Source organism: Somniosus microcephalus, chromosome 8, assembly GCF_052327205.1.
Source record: "Somniosus microcephalus isolate GS21.2 chromosome 8, FLI_Smic_1.0, whole genome shotgun sequence".
NCBI classification, from domain to species: Eukaryota; Metazoa; Chordata; class Chondrichthyes; order Squaliformes; family Somniosidae; genus Somniosus; species Somniosus microcephalus.
The window spans coordinates 259,356,507-259,375,267 of NC_140994.1; the positions used below are offsets into that span (position 1 = coordinate 259,356,507).

The following is an 18,761-nucleotide window of genomic DNA, read 5'->3' on the forward strand; positions in this document are numbered from 1 at the left end:
AGATAATCTGCTTTATTGATGTTGGTTGAGGGATAAATGTTGGCCAGGTACCGGGGAGTACTATCCTACTCTTGTTCGATATAGTGCCATGGGATCTTTTTGCGTCCACCTGAGGGGGCACTTAGCACGTTGGTTTAATTACTCATCTGACAGACAATACATCGGACAGAGCAGCACCCGTCAGTACTGCACTGGTTTGTTAGCCTGGATTATGTGCTCAAATCGCTGGAGTGGAACTTCAACATAAGAACTGCCGACTCAGAGGTGAGAGTGTGAGCCATGGGTGATACCTAAAGAACAAAGAGAATGGCAAATACAAAATTCAACGGTGGATGGGGATTAGGGGGAGGGGAGAAAGACCCTGTAGCTTCTCAATAGGAAACAGCCAGGTTACCAGCTGGGGTGGGGGTGAATGACGGGATCCAGTGGCTATTCAATTGTAAATAATGGGTCACAGAGGCTACCAAGGAAAGCAATACAATTCAATCGTAGAAGTTCTCATTCCTTCCGATGTTGCTTTGTTACTTCACTGTTAGAAGATAAGATTTAGAATGAAAATGTTATGACAAGAGAAAATTAGATAATTAGATTTAGACTGTAAGAGTAATGGTGAAACAAATTTGCTTTATTTTATACACATATATGTCCAAGAAAGAGGCTCTTAGATTTTCCATTAAAACTATGGTGACCAGAAACTCTGGCAATATAGCTGACTTTAAAGCACTAGCAGTTTAATTATCCTCTAGATATAAGCAATCACCCTACAAACATACTAAGACCTTGGGATCATGCAGGACCTGTAATTGAGAAAGCATTTTTGCACCCATCTTATCCACCTGTCCAGGTTCAAGGGGAAACAGTAGACGAGTGACATCTTTATGATAGAGAGGTGTCATTACATCCTGTTGAACCAACAAGCTGATATTCTATGTACAACAAAGAAAGTTGAGAAGCAGCATAATCATAATTCTGTCGTCTAGTTAATAGGCAAGGCTACATGTGTTAAATTTTAATTAAAACCGTTTACAGTTCCAATTATTTCCTAAGGCACAATATCTAATTGTGGGACGAAAATATACTAAAGGAGCTGTTAGTTACAGGACCAATCTTACTACAACCTATGGAACGAACATAGTTGGGTGCAAAGGAAGTGATGCTCCATCAGTGAAGAACATCAGAACATAAAAATTAGTAGCAGGAGCCTGCTCCGCCATTCAATAAGATCATGGCTGATCTTTGACCTGAACTCCACTACTCCACTGTTCCGGTGCCCATATCCCTTGATTCCCCCAGAGTCCAAATATCTAGCTATCTTAGCCTTCAACATATTCAATGACTCACCCCCTGAGTGAAGAAATCCCTCCTCATCTCAGTCTAAGGGCTCGATTTTGCCATTGGTGTGGGCTGGGGGCGTGTCAGCCGCTTTTCGTGTTAGCCACCGACTCCAATTTGATGTGGGAAATATATGCGACTTTCCCCTAATCGGGCAATTGATTTCCAGCATGTGGGAACCCCTGGCCCACTTAGTCTTTCCATCCTGAAAGTCGCCTCCGATGACGCCATCAGTGCTGCTGGATTTAAGGCCTGCAAGCAGCCTTGCTTCTTCTGCAGACTGCAAAGCTTATGCCCTTTGCTGTGATAGAATCCTCCAGCAAATATGTCCAGCGGTAAGCAAAAGTCTGCACCAAGGGTCGATGACGCCGCCCTGCAAGTTCTGGTGGAGGGAGCAAAAGAAAATAAGGAGGTGCTCTTCCCTTCCTCGGGGAGGAAGACGCCTCCCCAGCAGACGAAAGCTGTGTGGATGCAAGTGGCCCAGGAGGTTACCCCTTTGTCTGTGTGCCGCAGAACCTGGCTGCAGTGCAGGAAGAGGTTTCATGACCTCTGCTCACTGGAAAAGTGTTTATGACTTTCCTATTACCCTCAATCTGATCCCCATTGCCTCTCCTGACCAGCACTCAGTTTTGACAACCTCTTTCTCCACATCCCACTTGACACTGACATCCCTGCACCCTTACCCATTCCCTCTCTCTCTATGGTCACATTCACCTAACTATTGGAATATGCAGCTCTCACACTCTCTAACGCTGTGATGCTATGAAAATAACTTACAACACACAGGGAGGGCCCTTGGTCTTGCCAGCTCACTCCATCTTTGTCTCCTTCTAACCATCATTCTCACTCAAACTCCACTTGTCTCCCTCATTGCAGGAAAAGAGAGCTCACAATAAGAGGGAAAGTGCGAGGACAGGAGGAAGGCCACCCTCAGTAGCCCAGCTCACCCCCTGGGGGGAGGCAGCACTGGAGGTCATGGGAGTGGAGGAGGATGCGCAAGTGGGCAATGGATAGATGGGTGTATCAGAGCAAGCTGTTGACAGAATAGTTTATCATCTCTCTCATTGACATTGCATAATGATTCTGATGCTTTAACAGATTGACTTTTGATCATCTGCAATAATCAATGTACATGTAACCTTGTCCTCACATCTCTGACTCTTTCCTTTACTCCCACAGGACCATCGAAAGCCCCTGTCTCCACTATCCAGTAGGAAGAGCCTGAGCCTCCAGACTCCTCAGAGGAAGCTGCAATTTCTGAGGGCGCAGCGTCATCAGAATTCAGCCAACCCAGCACCAGCACAGACACTCACACCTTGGTGGTACCTTCGCGAGATAGTGCAGTGCTGTCAGCTGGTGTATCACAGCTCACAAGTGAGCAACAGCAGATGGTGGAGACAGGGACAGCAGTGGAGAGACCTGGTCTGAGGGCGCAGGATTCTGCCAGCTCAGCTCAGCTGCATGTCGACCCTCTACCTCCGGGTCAATCCAGAAGTAGTGCTGGAACTCCAGGAAGAGGTGCAGGAGCCTCTGGCAGGTTTTGTCTCCAGGGTCACTGCGAGTGTGGAGCGAATGCAGGAGTCCATCGCTAACATGAGCAGAGCCTTTGTGGAGGCTTTGACGCATGAATGCATCACCACGGAAAGGATGGCAACCTGCGTGGAAAGGATGGCTACCTCCATGCTAAGGCTGGCTACCATAGAGGAGAGGATGGCTACAGTAGAGGAGAGGATGGCTATGGCCATGGAGGAGCTTAGTCGCCAGGGTATGGAAAACATGGTATTTTTTCAGAATAGACTGACATCTCTTGAGGAGCGATGGTCAGCTCTTGAGCAAACAAACCAGACCTTCAGGCAAGTCCTCTGGAGTAGGACTTCCAGCACAGAAGCAGGTCCTCATGGCCCCACTGAAATGCAGCAAGCTGCTGTCAAGCCACTTGCTATCTCTGAAGTGGGGCTAACACATGAGACAGATGTTGGTGGCATACAACAAGGAAGTGGGAGCTCCTCTCCAAGTGCTCACACGACCATACCATTGCAGAGCCCTCAGTCAGAGCCCCACCAGAGTCCCCACCCAACTGTGATCGGCATCTCAACCCCTGCACAGCCACAGGAGCAGCAGACTGTTGCCGAGCCCTCACAGGTTTGCAACCCCAGAGGACGCCCACCAATGGTGTTGAGACAGGAGCAGCAAGAAAGTGAGCAAGGGGACTCCACATCTGCTGAAGCCACAGGGGAAGCACCACGTAGGAGCACGTGTAAGAGGAAGATAATGCACAAGTAGTCACAATGGTAGTCACTTTGGTAAAATGTTATGTTTAATGTTGAAATGCCATCAGTTGGATATTTTCATTAAAAATTCTGATGGCAACTGTTGCAGTTGTGGCATGTGTCATATCGCTAATGGGGCTTCCACATTGAGGGTTTAGGATGACTTGCAATTGTCAGTATCGTGGTCAGAATGGTAGGAACCGCAGGTTCTTGGCCATTTTCGATGCTCTGGTAAGAAGCTGCGAGGCAAAAGTGCTTGATTGGCTAGGCTAAGCAAATCTGGCCAAGATGAGTGCATGCCTTGCATCCCAGCCAGCAATGTGCTCGCATGCTGCTGGCGCTGGTTGATGCGCCTCTGCAAGCTGGTCATTGTCGCTCTCCTCATCCTCCTCCTCCTCCTCATCTGAGGAGGCTATGTGATGAGCCACTTGTTCCGCAGGCATCGGCAAGCCACAATGATGAGCGATCTTGTGGAGTGCACAGCAAGCCACGACGAGTCTGGAGACCCTGGCTGCTGAGTACTGCATGGCTCCACCTGATCTATCCAGGCATCGGAAGTGCATCTTCAGCAAGCCGATGGTTTGCTCAATTATGGATCCGGTGGAAATGTTGCTCGAGTTGTAGTTCTCCTCAGCTTTGTTGGATGGGCTCCTCAATGGCGTCATAAGCCACGTCTTCAGGGGATTGCCCTTGTCTCCAAGTAGCCATCCGTTAAGTTGGTCTGGCAGACTGAAGTGTGGAGGCACACTAGACTGGCGCAGGATGAAGGAGTCATGGCAACTGCCAGGGTACTTTGCACAAACATGCAAAATGTCCTTCTTCCAGCTGTAAGTTAAGGGAGTGGAAGCCCTTGTGGTTGACAAAAATACCTGGAATGTAATGGGGTGCCTTAAGGGCCACATGTGTCCAGTCAACGACACCCGGCACCCTTGGAAAGCCTGCCAGATTGTCAAATCCAATGGAACGCGCAGTTAAACTGGCTTGATCCTTGGAGAAATGGATGTGATTGTGCACGATGACAAAGAGGGCATCGGTTACCTGCATAATGCAAGTGTGTGTGTGGCTGCCTGCGAGATGCTGCTGATGTCTGCTGCTGATCCCTGGAATGAGCCTGAAGCAAAAAAGTTGAGTGTGGTGGTGACTTTGACGGCCACTGATAAGGGGTGTCCACCTGCTCCTCTGTGCTCCAGGTCTTGCTGCAGCATTGCACAGATGTCACCCACTACCTCTCACGAAAGTCTGAGCCTCCTTTGGCACTGCTGCTCAGTCATATTGAGATAGCTGATCCTCTGTCTGTAGACCCTGTTTGGGGGGTATCTTCTGCACCGACGGGCTTCCATGTGCTGGCGCCTTCTGGCCTGTGCAGCTTCAGGTGGGTGAGCAGTAGCTTGGAGCTCCCGCTGTTGCTCCTGCAGCTGGTGCTGCTGTTGTTCAGGGTTCTGCTGCTGCCGCGGCTGGTCTTCATCTGAATCTGATGTCCAGGAGGAAAGGAAATAAATCAGTTGAGGAAGCGCTCATTCAAGGCGGGGAGAGGGGTTTCCCAGGAGTTCACACTGGAGATGGGTGTCAGGCTCCAAACTTCCACAACAATGTGTAGGCCTGTTAAAAATGCCCCCAGACCTGAGACAAGAAAGTTCTGCCACCTGCAAATGATGATTGCTGAAAACTCCTTTCTAATGGTGGAGCTGCAGCTGTTAGTAAGCAATCCACTTATGCTGCCACCAGGTTTGGCTGGCGTGTTTCAAAGGAGACGTGCAGCACGTGGGAAAACTGTTAAAATCAGAAAAGCCTCTCAAAATGGGATTATAGAGGCACTTAACTGGTTTTTAAGGGCCTTAAGGGCCTATCCCGCCTCTTGGAGGCGGGATGGAGACGGGGTCAGAAAACTCGCATGAGGAAAAATTGCTCAGAGGCGGGATGGTGGCGGGGTCGGGCCTGCCCGCCAGTTTTTGCGATTTTAACACCTCACACGCCTCCAATCCTGCCTCCTCGGGCCTGGCAAAATCGAGCCCATCTCTATGCTCCTATCTACTATGCTGCTACTTCCATCTCTAGTACTACATTATTTTCTATTACTATCCAACACACTCACTCTTTCATGCACCTTATTATTCTTTTCTGCTCCTATATGCTTGTGCTCATCCCCCTGCCAAGCAATTTAAACCCTCCACAACAACACAAGCAAACCTTCCTGCGAGAATTGGGGCCCCAGCTCTGTTGAGGTGTGACCTGTCCGGCTTGTACAGGTCTCATCTTCCCCAGAAACGATCCCAATGCCTCAAGAATCTAAAGCCCTCCCTCCTGCACCATCTCTCCAGCTATACATTCATCTGTTCTATCCTCCTATTCCTGTACTCACTAGCACGTGGCACCGGGTGTAATCTGGAGATTACTACCTTTGAGGTTCTGCTTTTTTAATCTCTCTTCTAGTTCCCTAAACTTTGCCTGCAGGACCTCATCCCTCTTTCTGACGATGTCGTTGGTACCGATATGGAAAACAACCCCTGGCTGTTCACCCTCGCCCCTCAGAGTGTCCTGAAGCCACTCAGCGACATCCTTGAACCTGGCAACATGGAGGCAAAATATCATCCTGGAATCATGTCTGCCATCGCAGGATCACCTGTCTGCTTCACTAACTATTGAATCACTTAGCACTATTGCTCTTCCACTCTTTTTCCTACCCCGCCCCCTCCACATGCAGCTGTGCCCGCAGTGGCGCCTTGGACTTGTCTCTGGCTGCAATCCCCAGCAGAATCATTGCCCCCACCAGTACAAAAAACAGAACACTGGTTGGAGAGCGAGACGCACTACGGAGACTCCTGCTCTACATTCCTGGTCCTCCTCTGCTGTCTATTGATCACCCACACCCTCTCTGCCTGCACACGCTGAAGCTGCGGGGTGACCACCTCCAGAAACCAGCTATCCATGTAACTCTCAGCCTCGCGGGTGCACCGCAATGATTCCAGCTGCTGCTCAAACTCTGAAACAAGGATCTCGAGCTGCTGTAGCTGGTGTCACTTCCTGCACATGTGGTCGTCCAGGCTACGTGAAAAATCCAGGACATCCCACATGGCACAGGATGTGCACTCTACGGGACTGAGCTGCCCTGTAATGCCTCTATTTAATAGACTAAGAACTAACTTAGCAGAAATAAACTTAAAACTTAAAAATGACACTCACCAGCTCCTTCCTTTGGAGGATTGAAGTATGGTGTGGAGATGCTGGGGTTGCACTGGGGTGGACAAATGTAAGAAGTCACACAACACCAGGTTATAGTCCAATAGTTTTATTTGAAATCACAAGCTTTCAGAGCGCTGCTCCTTCATCAGGTGAAGTGGAGAGATGCATAAAGACACAGCTTATATAGTCAGAGAATAATGCCAGATGATTACAGGTAATCTTTCTAACTGCCATTTATCACGCCTCGGCAGAGAGATAATCACAGCAATCAAAGGTGTGAATGGTTTCCAAACAGGTTAGTCAGGAAAACATTACATCAAAGAACAATGACGTGGGGTCACAAGGGGTCAAATGTTGCAGATGCTGGGGTTTGTATGAAAAACAAAAAACAGGCAAAAAATTTTTTTTTTGCTGGGAATCACAGCAGGTCCGGCCGCATCTGTGTAGAGAGAACAAGCCAACGATGACTCGAGTCTGGATGACCCTACATCAGGTGAGGTTACATGTAGCGTGACATGAACCCAAGATCCCGGTTCAGGCCGTCCTCATGAGTGCGGAACTTGGTTATCAGTTTCTGCTCTACGATGCTTACCCGAACATCGGAGGCTGAATGTCCTTGACTGCTGAAGTGTTCCCCAACTGGGAGGGAACTCTCCTGCCTGGCGATTGTTGCGTGGTGTCCGTTCATCCGTTGTCGCAGTGTCTGCATGGTCTCGCCGATATACCATGCTCCGGGGCATCCTTTCCTGCAACGTATGAGGTAGACAACGTTGGCCAAGTCACATGAGTATGTACCATGTACCTGGTGGGTGGTGTCCTCACGTGTGATGATGGTATCTGTGTTGATGATCTGGCATGTCTTGCAGAGGTTGCCGTAACAGGGTTGTGTGGTGTCGTGGTCGCTGTTCTCCTGAAAGCTGGGTAATTTGCTGTGAACGATGGTCTGTTTGAGGTTAGGCGGCTGTTTGAAGGTGAATAGTGGAGGCGTGGGGATGGCCTTAGCGAGGTGTTCATCATCATCGATGACATGTTGAAGGCTGCAAAGAACATGGCGTAGTTTCTCCGCTCCGGGGAAGTACTGGAAGACGAAGGGTACTCTGTTGGTTGTGTCCCGGGTTTGTCTTCTGAGGAGGTCTATGCTATTTTTTGCTGTGGCCCATCGGAACTGTCGATCGACGAGTCGAGCGTCATATCCCATTCTCACTAGGGCGTTTTTCAGTGTCTGTAGGTGTCCATCGCGTTCCTCCTCGTCTGAGCAGATCCTGTGTATTCGCAGGGCTTGTCCATAGGGGATGGCTTCTTTAACGTGGTTAGGGTGGAAGCTGGAGAAGTGGAGCATCCTGAGGTTGTCCGTGGGCTTGTGGTAGAGTGAAGTGCTGAGGTGTCCGTCTTTGATGGAGATTCGTGTGTCCAAGAATGAAACCGATTCTGAGGAGTAGTCCATGGTGAGTTTGATGGTGGGATGGAACTTGTTGATGATATCGTGTAGTCTTTTCAGTGATTCTTCACCGTTCGTCCATAGGAAGAAAATGTCGTCGATGTATCTGGTGTATCGCGAGGTCCTGTGCAACGAAGAAGTCTTTCTCGAACTTGTGCATGAAGATGTTGGCGTATTGGGGTGCGAATTTGGTCCCCATGGCTGTTCCATGTGCTTGGGTAAAGTATGCAGAGAATATCATTGAAAATCTCGAAATGAAACGGAAATGAGCATAACGCTTAACAACTCTCCCTGTGCACATGTGCGATTATGATTCAAATTGAGCTATCAATGTGCCATAGACGTTTGCAGCATGTAAGGATGGTTGGTCCAATTTCGACCATAGCGCTGTTTACTCGATTGATCCAAAATTAATCCAACTCTTCTACTCATCCGAAATCGCCTGATTTTCTTCTCTGCCTGAAATGTTAATGGGCATTCCTCTTTAAAGGCTGAATGGGCTCCACCTGAGCTATGAACTCCAGAAAATAACTCCATGCCCTACCAACTCGTTGTGCAATATTACTTCCTTCTCCAATAGTTGACGTCATTAGAAGTTGAAGAGCCTTTGTGGATAAAATCTTTGAACGAATATTTAAGGAGTGTAATATGATTAACATATTGCGTTAGTATGAGTATACCTGATTGCACCAAAATTCATTAATCTCAAGTCAGAAGCCATTATCATAGTTAATTCAATGTCCTTCCAATTCCAAGAACTTGGTATGTGGACTCCCTTCGGCATATTTTAAAAATGTAAGGATTTTAAGCATAGTGGCCAATACTTTAAAAGAGCGATGCTTACAAAAGATATAACGTTGTCTACGTAATGAAACATGAAATTAAACCATTTATTGCGTTGTAGTTTCTATGGAAAATGCTGCTGTGGGATGCTGCTTTACAATAACTGGTGGAAGATTTTCGGCAAAGCTATGATAAAAACTGGACAACGGTAAGCAATTCAAGGGTTAATAAAGTTGGAATTACTTATGAAATCATAAAAGTGTAAACTTTATGTAGCTGCTACGGTTAGTGATTAACATACATGAAACTCACTCTTGAATGTTATTGCGTAATTAATCGGTTCTCCGGGCAAGTATACATTTGCTTTCCAGGTCACGACCTCATACTGTCACTCACACGGATGTCACTCAAAGGTAACGTAGGCTGGCAGGCCTTGAGAAACAAAAAATCACTCTTGGATGATTCCGGGGATAAGCGTACCGTGTAATGACAGGATTCAGAAACAGGGTGTGTCTGATCAGCTGCATAATAATTTAAAGATTGATTTGCTGCAGGCCCCCGATTAAAGATATCATTCGAATTCCTCCCCATACAACAACAGGCAGTTGTAGGGCCGTGGTAACGCCAGTTATTTCGGTCTTGTTTACACGTCAGGACGACCAACAGCATTATGAATACAAGAAATATGAAGGTTGTTGAATCAAAAATTATTATTAAATATATGTTTACATCCGAGAAATATTGAGCGTGCCTTGGATGCTCTATACTTTCAGGAGGATTTTCAGTGACGTTCGTCGAGATTGAAAGGTGGATTGTGACCGTGCTCGACAGACTGGGTTGCCCATTGGCCCAGTAATTCCGTTCCAAACGCGTGAGTACGGTCGGGGTACTCACGCGTCTGGCCGGAGGAAATGCCGGTTTTCAGCATGCACAGCGCATGCGGGGAAAACCGGCATTTCCAGTCCTCTGAACCAAGGGGTTCAGAGGCACAGCGTGTGCGACTGCACAGGCAGCGCGTGCGCAGGGAACGCCGTCGATTTCATTCATGGATTCAGTGAGGTTAAGTCCTTGCAACTTACACATGAAAAGAGCATGTGTAAAGTTGCTCCAGAGGCTGTGGAGGAAGATATATTTTATCGTGGAGCTTCTGAAAGGCAATATTTTTGTTTGGGAAAGGGAGGAAAGTTATTTTAAGAAATGATGAGGTAAGTTTTAAAGTTTAATTTTTTTTTTAAAACGGGTTTTCAGTACTGTAGGTAGAAGGAGCAATTGTGGCTGTGTCAATTGAATTTGCTGTGTTTATTAAATGTGAAAATGACTGTTCTAAAATGAGTAATGTAACATTTCCAACATTTTTAAGAAAGAAACTTCATCAGTAATATATTATTTTAAGTAATTATGTATGTATGTCTGTATATATTCCTTTATGTATATGTATATATTCCTTTACTTATGTGTATGAATGTATGTCTTTAATTATGATTTTCCAATAAGTTACTTTCTCTGAAAGTCATAATTAAATACATACATTCATACACATAAGTAAAGGAATATATACATACATATACTCAAAGGAATATATACAGACATACATACATATTTACTTAAAAGAATATATTACTGATGAAAAGTTTCTTTCTTAAAAATGTTGGAGTCATTTTCACATTTAATAAACACAGCAAATTCAATTGACATAGCCACAATTGCTCCTTCTACCTACAGTACTGAAAACCTGTTTTAAAAAACAAAAATAAACTTTAAAACTTACCTCAGCATTTCTTAAAATAACTTTCCTCCCTTTCCCAAACAAAAATACTGCCTTTCAGAAGCTCCACGATAAAATATATCTTCCTCCGCAGCCTCTGGAGCAACTGTACTCATGCTTTTTTCATGTGTAAGTTGTAAGGACTTAACCTCACTGAAAGCATGAATGAAACTGGCGAATTTTACTGCGCACACGTTGCCTGTGCAGTCGCACACGTTCTGCCTCTGAAACCCTTCATTCAGAGGACAGGAAATGCCGGTTTTCCCCGCATGCGCTGTGCATGCTGAAAACCGGCATTTCCTCCGGCCAGATGCGTGAGTACCCCGACCGTACTCACGCGTTTGGAACGGAATTACTGGGCCAACATTTTACATGTCAATAAAATGAAAAATTTAACAATTGCACGACTTGCCCCCTCGCATCTGCAAATGAGGATCCAAGGAGGTGCATTGCGCAAGAGGTCATCGTCGTACGTATCCTCACACTGTTCCCTTTCGGGAACTGTATGAAGTGGTGGAAGGATTTCTGGCCACGTTAATGCTCCTTCCGTGACCATAACCATCTTCATACCAGCCATTAGGGTGGTTAGTCCTATGGCATGAGGGTTTTACGTGCTCCCACAACCGATCTGAGGGGGGGGGGGCACCCACACCCGTGGACGCAAGTATCCCGCTGGATGTCCACCCATTATTTATAGTTGGAGCTCCGACTCCAATTGCCGGGACTGTCTGGAGCGGGGTTCAAAACCCTACTCCTTCTGGCCCAGCGGCAGGGATGCTTACCGCTACGCAAAAGGCCCACTCCGCGCAAAAGGTGACACCCATACATTTCCTGCACCTTTTCCCTCCCCGTGACTGGAGCCCTATGCTGCCACTTGAAAGACCAAGCTATCATCTGTCCTTTTTGTGGCACCTTTGACTTCTCATTACCAATGATGAGCAGGCGCTGTGCCTCCACCTCGTTGAGGAGATTGCTGAGGTCATCATCAGTTCAATTGTGAGTTCTTTTAATGCCGTGAATTGTGATCATTCCAGCCATTTCACGTTGCTAATCGGATTGGGCCTTTGGCGTAGCGGTAGGATCCCCGCCGCTGAGCCAGACGGGTGTAGAGTTTCAAACCCCGCTCCAGACAGTCCCGGCAAGTGGAGTTGGAGCTTTGGCTCTAAATTCTGGGTTGACATCCAGTGGGATATTTGCGTCCGTGGGTGTGGGTGCCCCCCCCCCTCGTATGGGTTGTCGGAGCCCGTAAAACCCTCCCGCCATAGGACTAACCACCCTAATGGCTGGTTCAAAGATGGTTATGGTCACGGAATGAGCGTTAATCATGGCCATAAATCCTTCCACCACTTCATACAGTTCCCCAAAGGGAACAGTGTGATGACACGTATGACGACGACGTTGCTAAATAAATAAATGGAATAAAAAACATTCTTTTAGGGCTTTTAAAAGTCTTTAAATTGCTTTAATTCTGTTTAAAACTACTTCAGATTCTTCAAAATAATGTAAACGTTTTTAAAAGTTTATAAAAGTTACCAAAAGCTTCATAAAAATACCAAAAACCTATTTAAAATGCTGCTTTGCATGTAAAAATGCTTTTCAGCTTGTGAGAAACATTGGGGGCATGTCCTATTAAACTGAGACCTCAAGGGGCGTGTCTCAGTTGCACAGCGCGCTGCAGGCTTCGCGCTGGCTGCACTCCTGGGCGGTGTGACGTCAGACGCTGCCCGGGATTCTTCAGTTTAAAAAAGGAATTCCAGGCGTCCCTGGAGGTGAACGGCAGGCGCGTCGGGTAAGTGCAGATCGGGGGCTTGCACCCGCGGCAAGCCCCCGACCCGAATTTCTGCCCCAATGTCTTTCACCGAGACCACCACTCTGTGTGTGGTCGCGCCCTGTTCCGTAAAGCTCCGGCATGTTCTTACTTCTCCGGTGTAAAGTCCTACAGTGAAGAAACTTCGATCAGTGGCCTCAATCAGGTCGTAGGAAAGCCGTGCGTTCTGACCGCAATCCGAATCACTCGCCATTACCTTGGAGACAAAGTATCCTGGATACATTGACTGGGTCACAATCTCCACTGCCGCTGAACTGTTCCAAATTAATGGCGAAATTTTAACTGGAACATTGTCGTTTTGATCCAATATAATGATGCACACCATAGCAGTGCTGCTCAGTGACCCAGATCCAGCATCCTGAGCTTGAACTTTGAGCTGAACATTCTTCATTTGTTCATAGTCGAAGGAGGTCAGCGAATAAATGCACCCACTTTTCGAGTTAACGATAAAGTAAGAAAGCACAAATACGTCTTGTATCTGATTCTCCCGAATAGAATAGGAGACTTCTCCATTCTTGTCCAAATCAGGATCCAAGGCGGTAACTGAAAAAATAGACGCACCAGGAGTATTGTTCTCCATCATATGCACATTATATGAGGACTGTGTAAACCGGGGAACGTTGTCATTGATATCAGAGACAGAAAGGACGATGGTTTTGTTCATAGAAAGAGCGAGCGATCCAGCATCCCATGCTGAAATTGTTATGTTGTACATTGCAGTTCTTTCACGATCCAATATATCAGTGGTTACCAACTTGTATTGATTCCTGAAAGTGGTTTGAATATTGAATGGAACATTCATCGGAATCTGACATCGAACGTGCCCGTTCTCATCATAATCTCGATCAGCGGACACTGAATACAGCGATCAGATAACCTGGTGCCGCGTCCTTTGGTACCATTTTTGTTAGAGGTCAGCTTTATCTCGGGGCATTATCATTCACGTCAATTATTCTGATTAAAACTTGGGAATATCCCGCGTGTGGTCCGCTATCCACAACGTGTACTGCAAGTTTATAAACATCTGAGCTCTCATAATCCAGAAAACCTTTAACTCTGATCTCTCCGGTTTCCGCGTCCAAATTGAACAACTCTTACACTCTTTGTGAAGCATAACGACTAAAGGAATATTTGAATTCAGCGTTGGCAGCTTCGGCTAAATCAGATGCTCGTACTTTTATCACCAAGGTACCTTTGCGTGCGTTTTCTAACGCATTCGCCCTATACATTTCATGTTCGAATGCAGGGGCATTATCATTGGCGTCCGCAACAGTAATGATAATCTGAGCTGTGCCCGATCTGTGCGGAACGCCACCATCAACAGCCGTCAGCACCAGTGCAAAGGATGATTGCTTTTCGCGGTCCAAAGCGTTCTCCAATAACAGTGCAGCGATTTTGCTACCATCGTTGCTTATTTGCATTTTAAGGCCTAAGTGCCCATTTGAACTAATCTGATAAATGCTGATCGTGTTTGTATCCACGTCCGGATCATGCGCGCTCTCGAGAGGAAAGCGCGCCCCTGGTGTCACTAACTCAGAGAGCTGCAGTGAAAACCTACTTATCGGGAAAATCGGTGTATTGTCATTGACATCTAATATCTCCACTGTAACAGGAAATAATTCGAAAGGATTTCCTACCGTTAGTTCCAATGACATGGAACATGTAGAGCTTTCCATGCAAAGCTGTTCCCTGTCGATTCTTTCATTAACAAATAAAATCCCATTTTCCACATTTACCTCGAAGTAATACTTTCCGTCTTCAGACAGCAGCCGAAAATTTCGAGCTGATAACTCCCGAACGCTAATCCTTAAATCTTCAGCGATATTTCCAACAAAGGCACCAATCTCCAGCTCCTCCGGAATAGCATAGTGAATCTGTCCGAAAACCAGGTCAGAGATACAAAGCAGGAACGTGAAATACGCCCCGTTACGCCATTACTCTGGATTTTATTCTATATAGATCAAAATTTCTGACAATATTTTCATTAGCCGTTTAATCGCACCACGAAAGATGATTTTTTACAACCAGATGCGGATATTAAACCCGAAAATTCACGAACCGGACCTCAACGATCGATATAAGCATGGCTGCTCCGGGTAAATTCAGGCACTGTTCCCTATTCCCTTCGGTTATCCTCTATATTTGATGCTGATGGTGCTGGTAGATCCCTCACAGCGTCGCATCTCCTTATAGGTAGATAGCGACACAAAGAGCATCAACCAATAACTGCACCAAACTTTTCTTAAAGCAAGCTTTTTTTCTCAATTATTTACAAACGAATTATGATATTTAATAGTATTCAATAAAATTCGGGGACATATCTGCTAATCCATATTTCTATTCTTATTGATGAAAAAAGTTTAATATAATCGGATATGTACAGATTGTTTATCATAAATAAGCATTATTTAATTTATAGATAAAGCAACGTAAAAGTAAAGTTTATCCACATGGCTCCATGTCAGCCATCTGTTGATGGGAGTTTATTAATAATGCTTGCTACAAATACAGTTTTTTCAAAATGAATTAAAAATGCAATCTGAAATGCAAAGTTCTCTCTGATTTAATAGTCCTTGTAAACTAAATGCCAGCTTCATATTACCGAATGGCAATGTTGAATTCCTAGCGTATAGAAATAACTGATCTATGCTGGAGGGTTGAGTCTCATTATATCCCATGTATGAAGAAAATGTATTCGGAATATTGGTACATTAAATTAAAAACTTATATTTCTATCTTTTTTTCCATTTACAGAATTGCACAATCAATGCTGTTATGTCCCCAACAACATTTTAAATATAAGTTCACAAAGTGCTTGGTGGATTAGTAGGTCAAAGCATTTGTCTTTTGCATCTTGACCATTAATTAAAAATAATCCAGTGTTCAAGGGATGGAAGTCTATTCTCCTGTTTATTTTTTCGCTAAGTCGCACTATCGTCCATAGTCGGGAATGAACCACAGCGCAAAGCTATCACTACTTCGAATACTTTGCTAGGCTCGCCCAGAAGGGCCACAGTGATGGTTGCTGTCAGAAACTAAAATATCGTCTAATATGATGTTATGTGTTCGGCCTTAAGGTCTATTGTTCGGTTAGACCGGAAAGAACTCTGCGGCTATCTCTTCTGTACTTCAGCCTGGAATGCGTAATGCTGCCAGAGTTATTTGGATTGGAAGCGTTCTTCACTCTGCAGTGATAATATTTTATCCTCATCGCCTTGTTGACAATAACTGAGGAAAAAATTATGAGCTATACAGACAGAGCTGCCGTCTACTGGAAATGGGGTTACCTTAATGCATTCCAAGTCTCGAGCAAACCTTTGGCAATCCGATGCAAATAAATGCCAAATAAAATATTTTTGTCATTGCTATCATGAAACTAAACACAGTGATGCTGAACAATAATGCTTCTTTACATTCATTTGTTTGGATAAACACACGGTTGTAATTCATTCGGTTTTCAAGACACTGTAACAAAAGTAAAATACTGCGGCTGCTGGATATATGAAATAAAAACAGAAAATACAGGAAGCACTCAGTTTGTCAGGGAGCATCTGTGCAGTGAGAATCCGAGTTAACATTAAAGATCGATGAGCTTTGATGAGAAATTTACGATGTTAGAGTTGACGTGCTTTTAGCCAAATGGGGAGCTATGGAAAATGGGCAGGGGAAGAGCAAGAGGGTGAGGTTTGCGATCAGCGGGAGGGCAGGAGTGATTATGCAATAATTTTGCAAGGCACAATGAGGCGATAATGAGACAAGTAACGTCATTACTTTTGCACTCCATGTCTCTATTCCTAAAGCCATGGATCACATGTTTGCTTTAAAAGCCGTATCAAATAGTTTTGCCAACTTCAATGATTTGTGTAATTGAACTTTCAGGTCACTGTTCCTGCATCTGTTTATAATTGCGCCATTGCACTTATATTGCCTCTCCTCATTTTTCCTTCCAAAGTGCATCAAGTCACAATACACTTTATTACATTTAATCTGCGTCGGCTTAGGTTACCTCTTTGTTTCTCTCCTTCTTTCCTTTATTCTTTCTTCCGTCCTTCCTTCCTTTCTTCCTCCATTCCATCCTTTCTCCCTAAATCAATTTGACTAATCTTCTTTAGTAGTTGAAGTGTCTTTATGAATATTTTTAAAGTAACTTTCAGGCAGGTGTAACGACTGGGTTTGTTGTCGTTAAAACAGTGCACTCAACAACAACAACAACTTATAATTATATAGCACCATTAACGTAGTAAAACGCCACAAGGCGCTTCACAGGAGCGTTATCAAACAAAATTTAACACCGAGTTGCATTATGAGATATTAGGGCAGATGAACAAAAGCTTTAAGGAGTGTCTTCAAGGAGGAAAGCGACGTAGAGACGTGGAGAATATAGGGAGGGAATTTCAGAGCGTAGGGCTTTGGCAATTGAAGGCTTGGTCGCTCATGGTGGAGCGATTCAAATAGGGTATGCTCAATAGGCCACACATGGAGGAGTGCAGATATCTCGGTGGGTTATAGTGCTGGAGGAGATAGGGAGGGGCCATGCGATGTAGGGATGCACCGTGGCTGCTGTTGAGAAGGTGATGGTGAGCCACCTTTTAGAACCGCTGCAGTCATTGTGGTGAAGGTACTCCCATAGTGCTGTTTGGGAAAAAGTTTCAGGATTTTGACACAGCAACAATGAAGGAACGGCGATGTATTGCCAAGTCAAGATGGTGTGTGACTTGGACGAGATTTGGGGGTGGTGTTCCTCTCATGTGCCTGCTGCCTTTTTCATTCTAGGTGGTAGAGGTCACAGGTTTGGGAGGTGCTGTCAAAGAAGCATTGGCGAGTTGCTGCAGTGCATCTTGTAGATGGTGCACACTGCAGCCACGGTGCAACGGTGATGGAGGGAGTGAATTTTTAAGGTGGTGGTTGGGGTGCCAATCAAGCGGGCTGCTTTGCCCTGGATTGTGTCGAGCTTCTTGAGTGATGTTGGAGCTGCAGTCATCCAAGCAAGCGGAGAGTATTCCATCACACTCCTTACTTGTGCCTTGTAGATGGTGGAAAGACTTTGGGAAGTCAGGATTTGATACACTCGCAGCAGAATCAAATCAAATCAAATCAAAATCAAATCAACTTTTATTGTCATTGTTAGTGCACAAGTGCAGTACAACGAAATGTAGGCTTGCGGCTCCCGAGAGTGTACAATTTGGATTAGGACACTTAAACATTTCAACATACATTTGCCCTCACGGCCACAATATTTGTGCGGCTGGTCCAGTTAAGTTTCTGGTGAATGGTAACATCCAGAATGTTGATGGTGGGGGAATGTAGTGATGGTAATGTCGTTGAATGTCAAGGGGCAGTGGATACACTCTCGCTTGTTAGAGACAGTCATTGCCTGCCACTTGTGTGGCGTGAATGTTACTTGCCACTTTTACGCCCCAGCATGAATGTCATCCAGGTCTTGCTGCATGCTGCCACGGATTGCTTCATTATCGCAAGAGTTGCGAATGGAAGTGAACACTGTGCAAACATCAGCGAACATCCCCACTTCTGAGCCTGTGATGGAGAAATGGTTCTTGATGAAGCAACTGAAGATGGTTGGGCTTGCGATGCTGCCCTGATGAACTCCTGAAGCGAGTTTCTTGGGCTGAGATGACTGGCCTCCAACAACCAAAAAATATCTTCCTTTGCGCTAGGTATGACTCCAACCAATAGGGAGTTCTCCCCCGATTTTCATTGACATCAATCATACTAGGGCTCTTTGAAGGCACACTCAGTCAAATTCTACCTTCATGTGAAGAGCTGTCACTTTCACCTCACTTCTGGTATTCAACACATTTGTCCATGCTTGGAACAAGGCTGTAATGAGACCTGGAGTGGAGTGGTCCTAGCAGAACCCAGACTGAGCATCAGTGAGCAGGTTATTGGTGAGTAAGTGCTGCTTGATAGCACTTAAGCTGAAACCTCCTACCACTTTGCTTATGATTTAGAGCAGACTGATTGGGTGTTAATTGGCCGGATTGGATTTGTCCTGCATTTTGTGGACAGGACATACTTGGGCAGTTTTTCACTTTGTGGGATATATGTCAGTGCTTTAGCTGTGTTGGAACAGCTTGGCCAGAGGCACGGCTGTTTCGAGAGCTCAAATCTTCCACACGATAGCTGGGATGTTGTCGAGGATATAGG

General features: G+C 45.5%; 1 protein-coding gene across 1 annotated transcript; it reads right to left on the reverse strand.

Annotated features, from left to right (window-relative positions):
- Positions 1–209: 209 nt before the first annotated feature.
- On the reverse strand, positions 210–16,671 carry LOC147114301 (protocadherin-10-like). Its single transcript, XM_085996198.1, has 5 exons — positions 16,603–16,671; positions 13,695–14,470; positions 12,688–13,363; positions 774–926; positions 210–290 (listed from the first exon to the last, which is right to left on the reverse strand). The coding sequence occupies exons 1-5, from the start codon at positions 16,669–16,671 to the stop codon at positions 210–212; spliced, it is 1,755 nt and encodes a 584-aa protein (XP_085852324.1).
- Between the last annotated feature and the right edge of the window lie 2,090 nt (positions 16,672–18,761).

What these genes read in the sequence shown, in the direction of transcription:
- LOC147114301 (XM_085996198.1), bottom strand. Translation starts at nt 16,671, where the DNA reads ATGGAATGGAGGAAGAAAGGAAGGAAGGACGGAAGAAAGAATAAAGGA. An exon ending in CGTTATGCTTCACAAAGAGT is followed by an intron (nt 13,364 to 13,694) that starts GTAAGAGTTGTT and finishes AACCACTTTCAG; the next exon opens with GAATCAATACAAGTTGGTAA. An exon ending in TAGGACTTTACACCGGAGAA is followed by an intron (nt 927 to 12,687) that starts GTAAGAACATGC and finishes TGTTGTACATAG; the next exon opens with AATATCAGCTTGTTGGTTCA.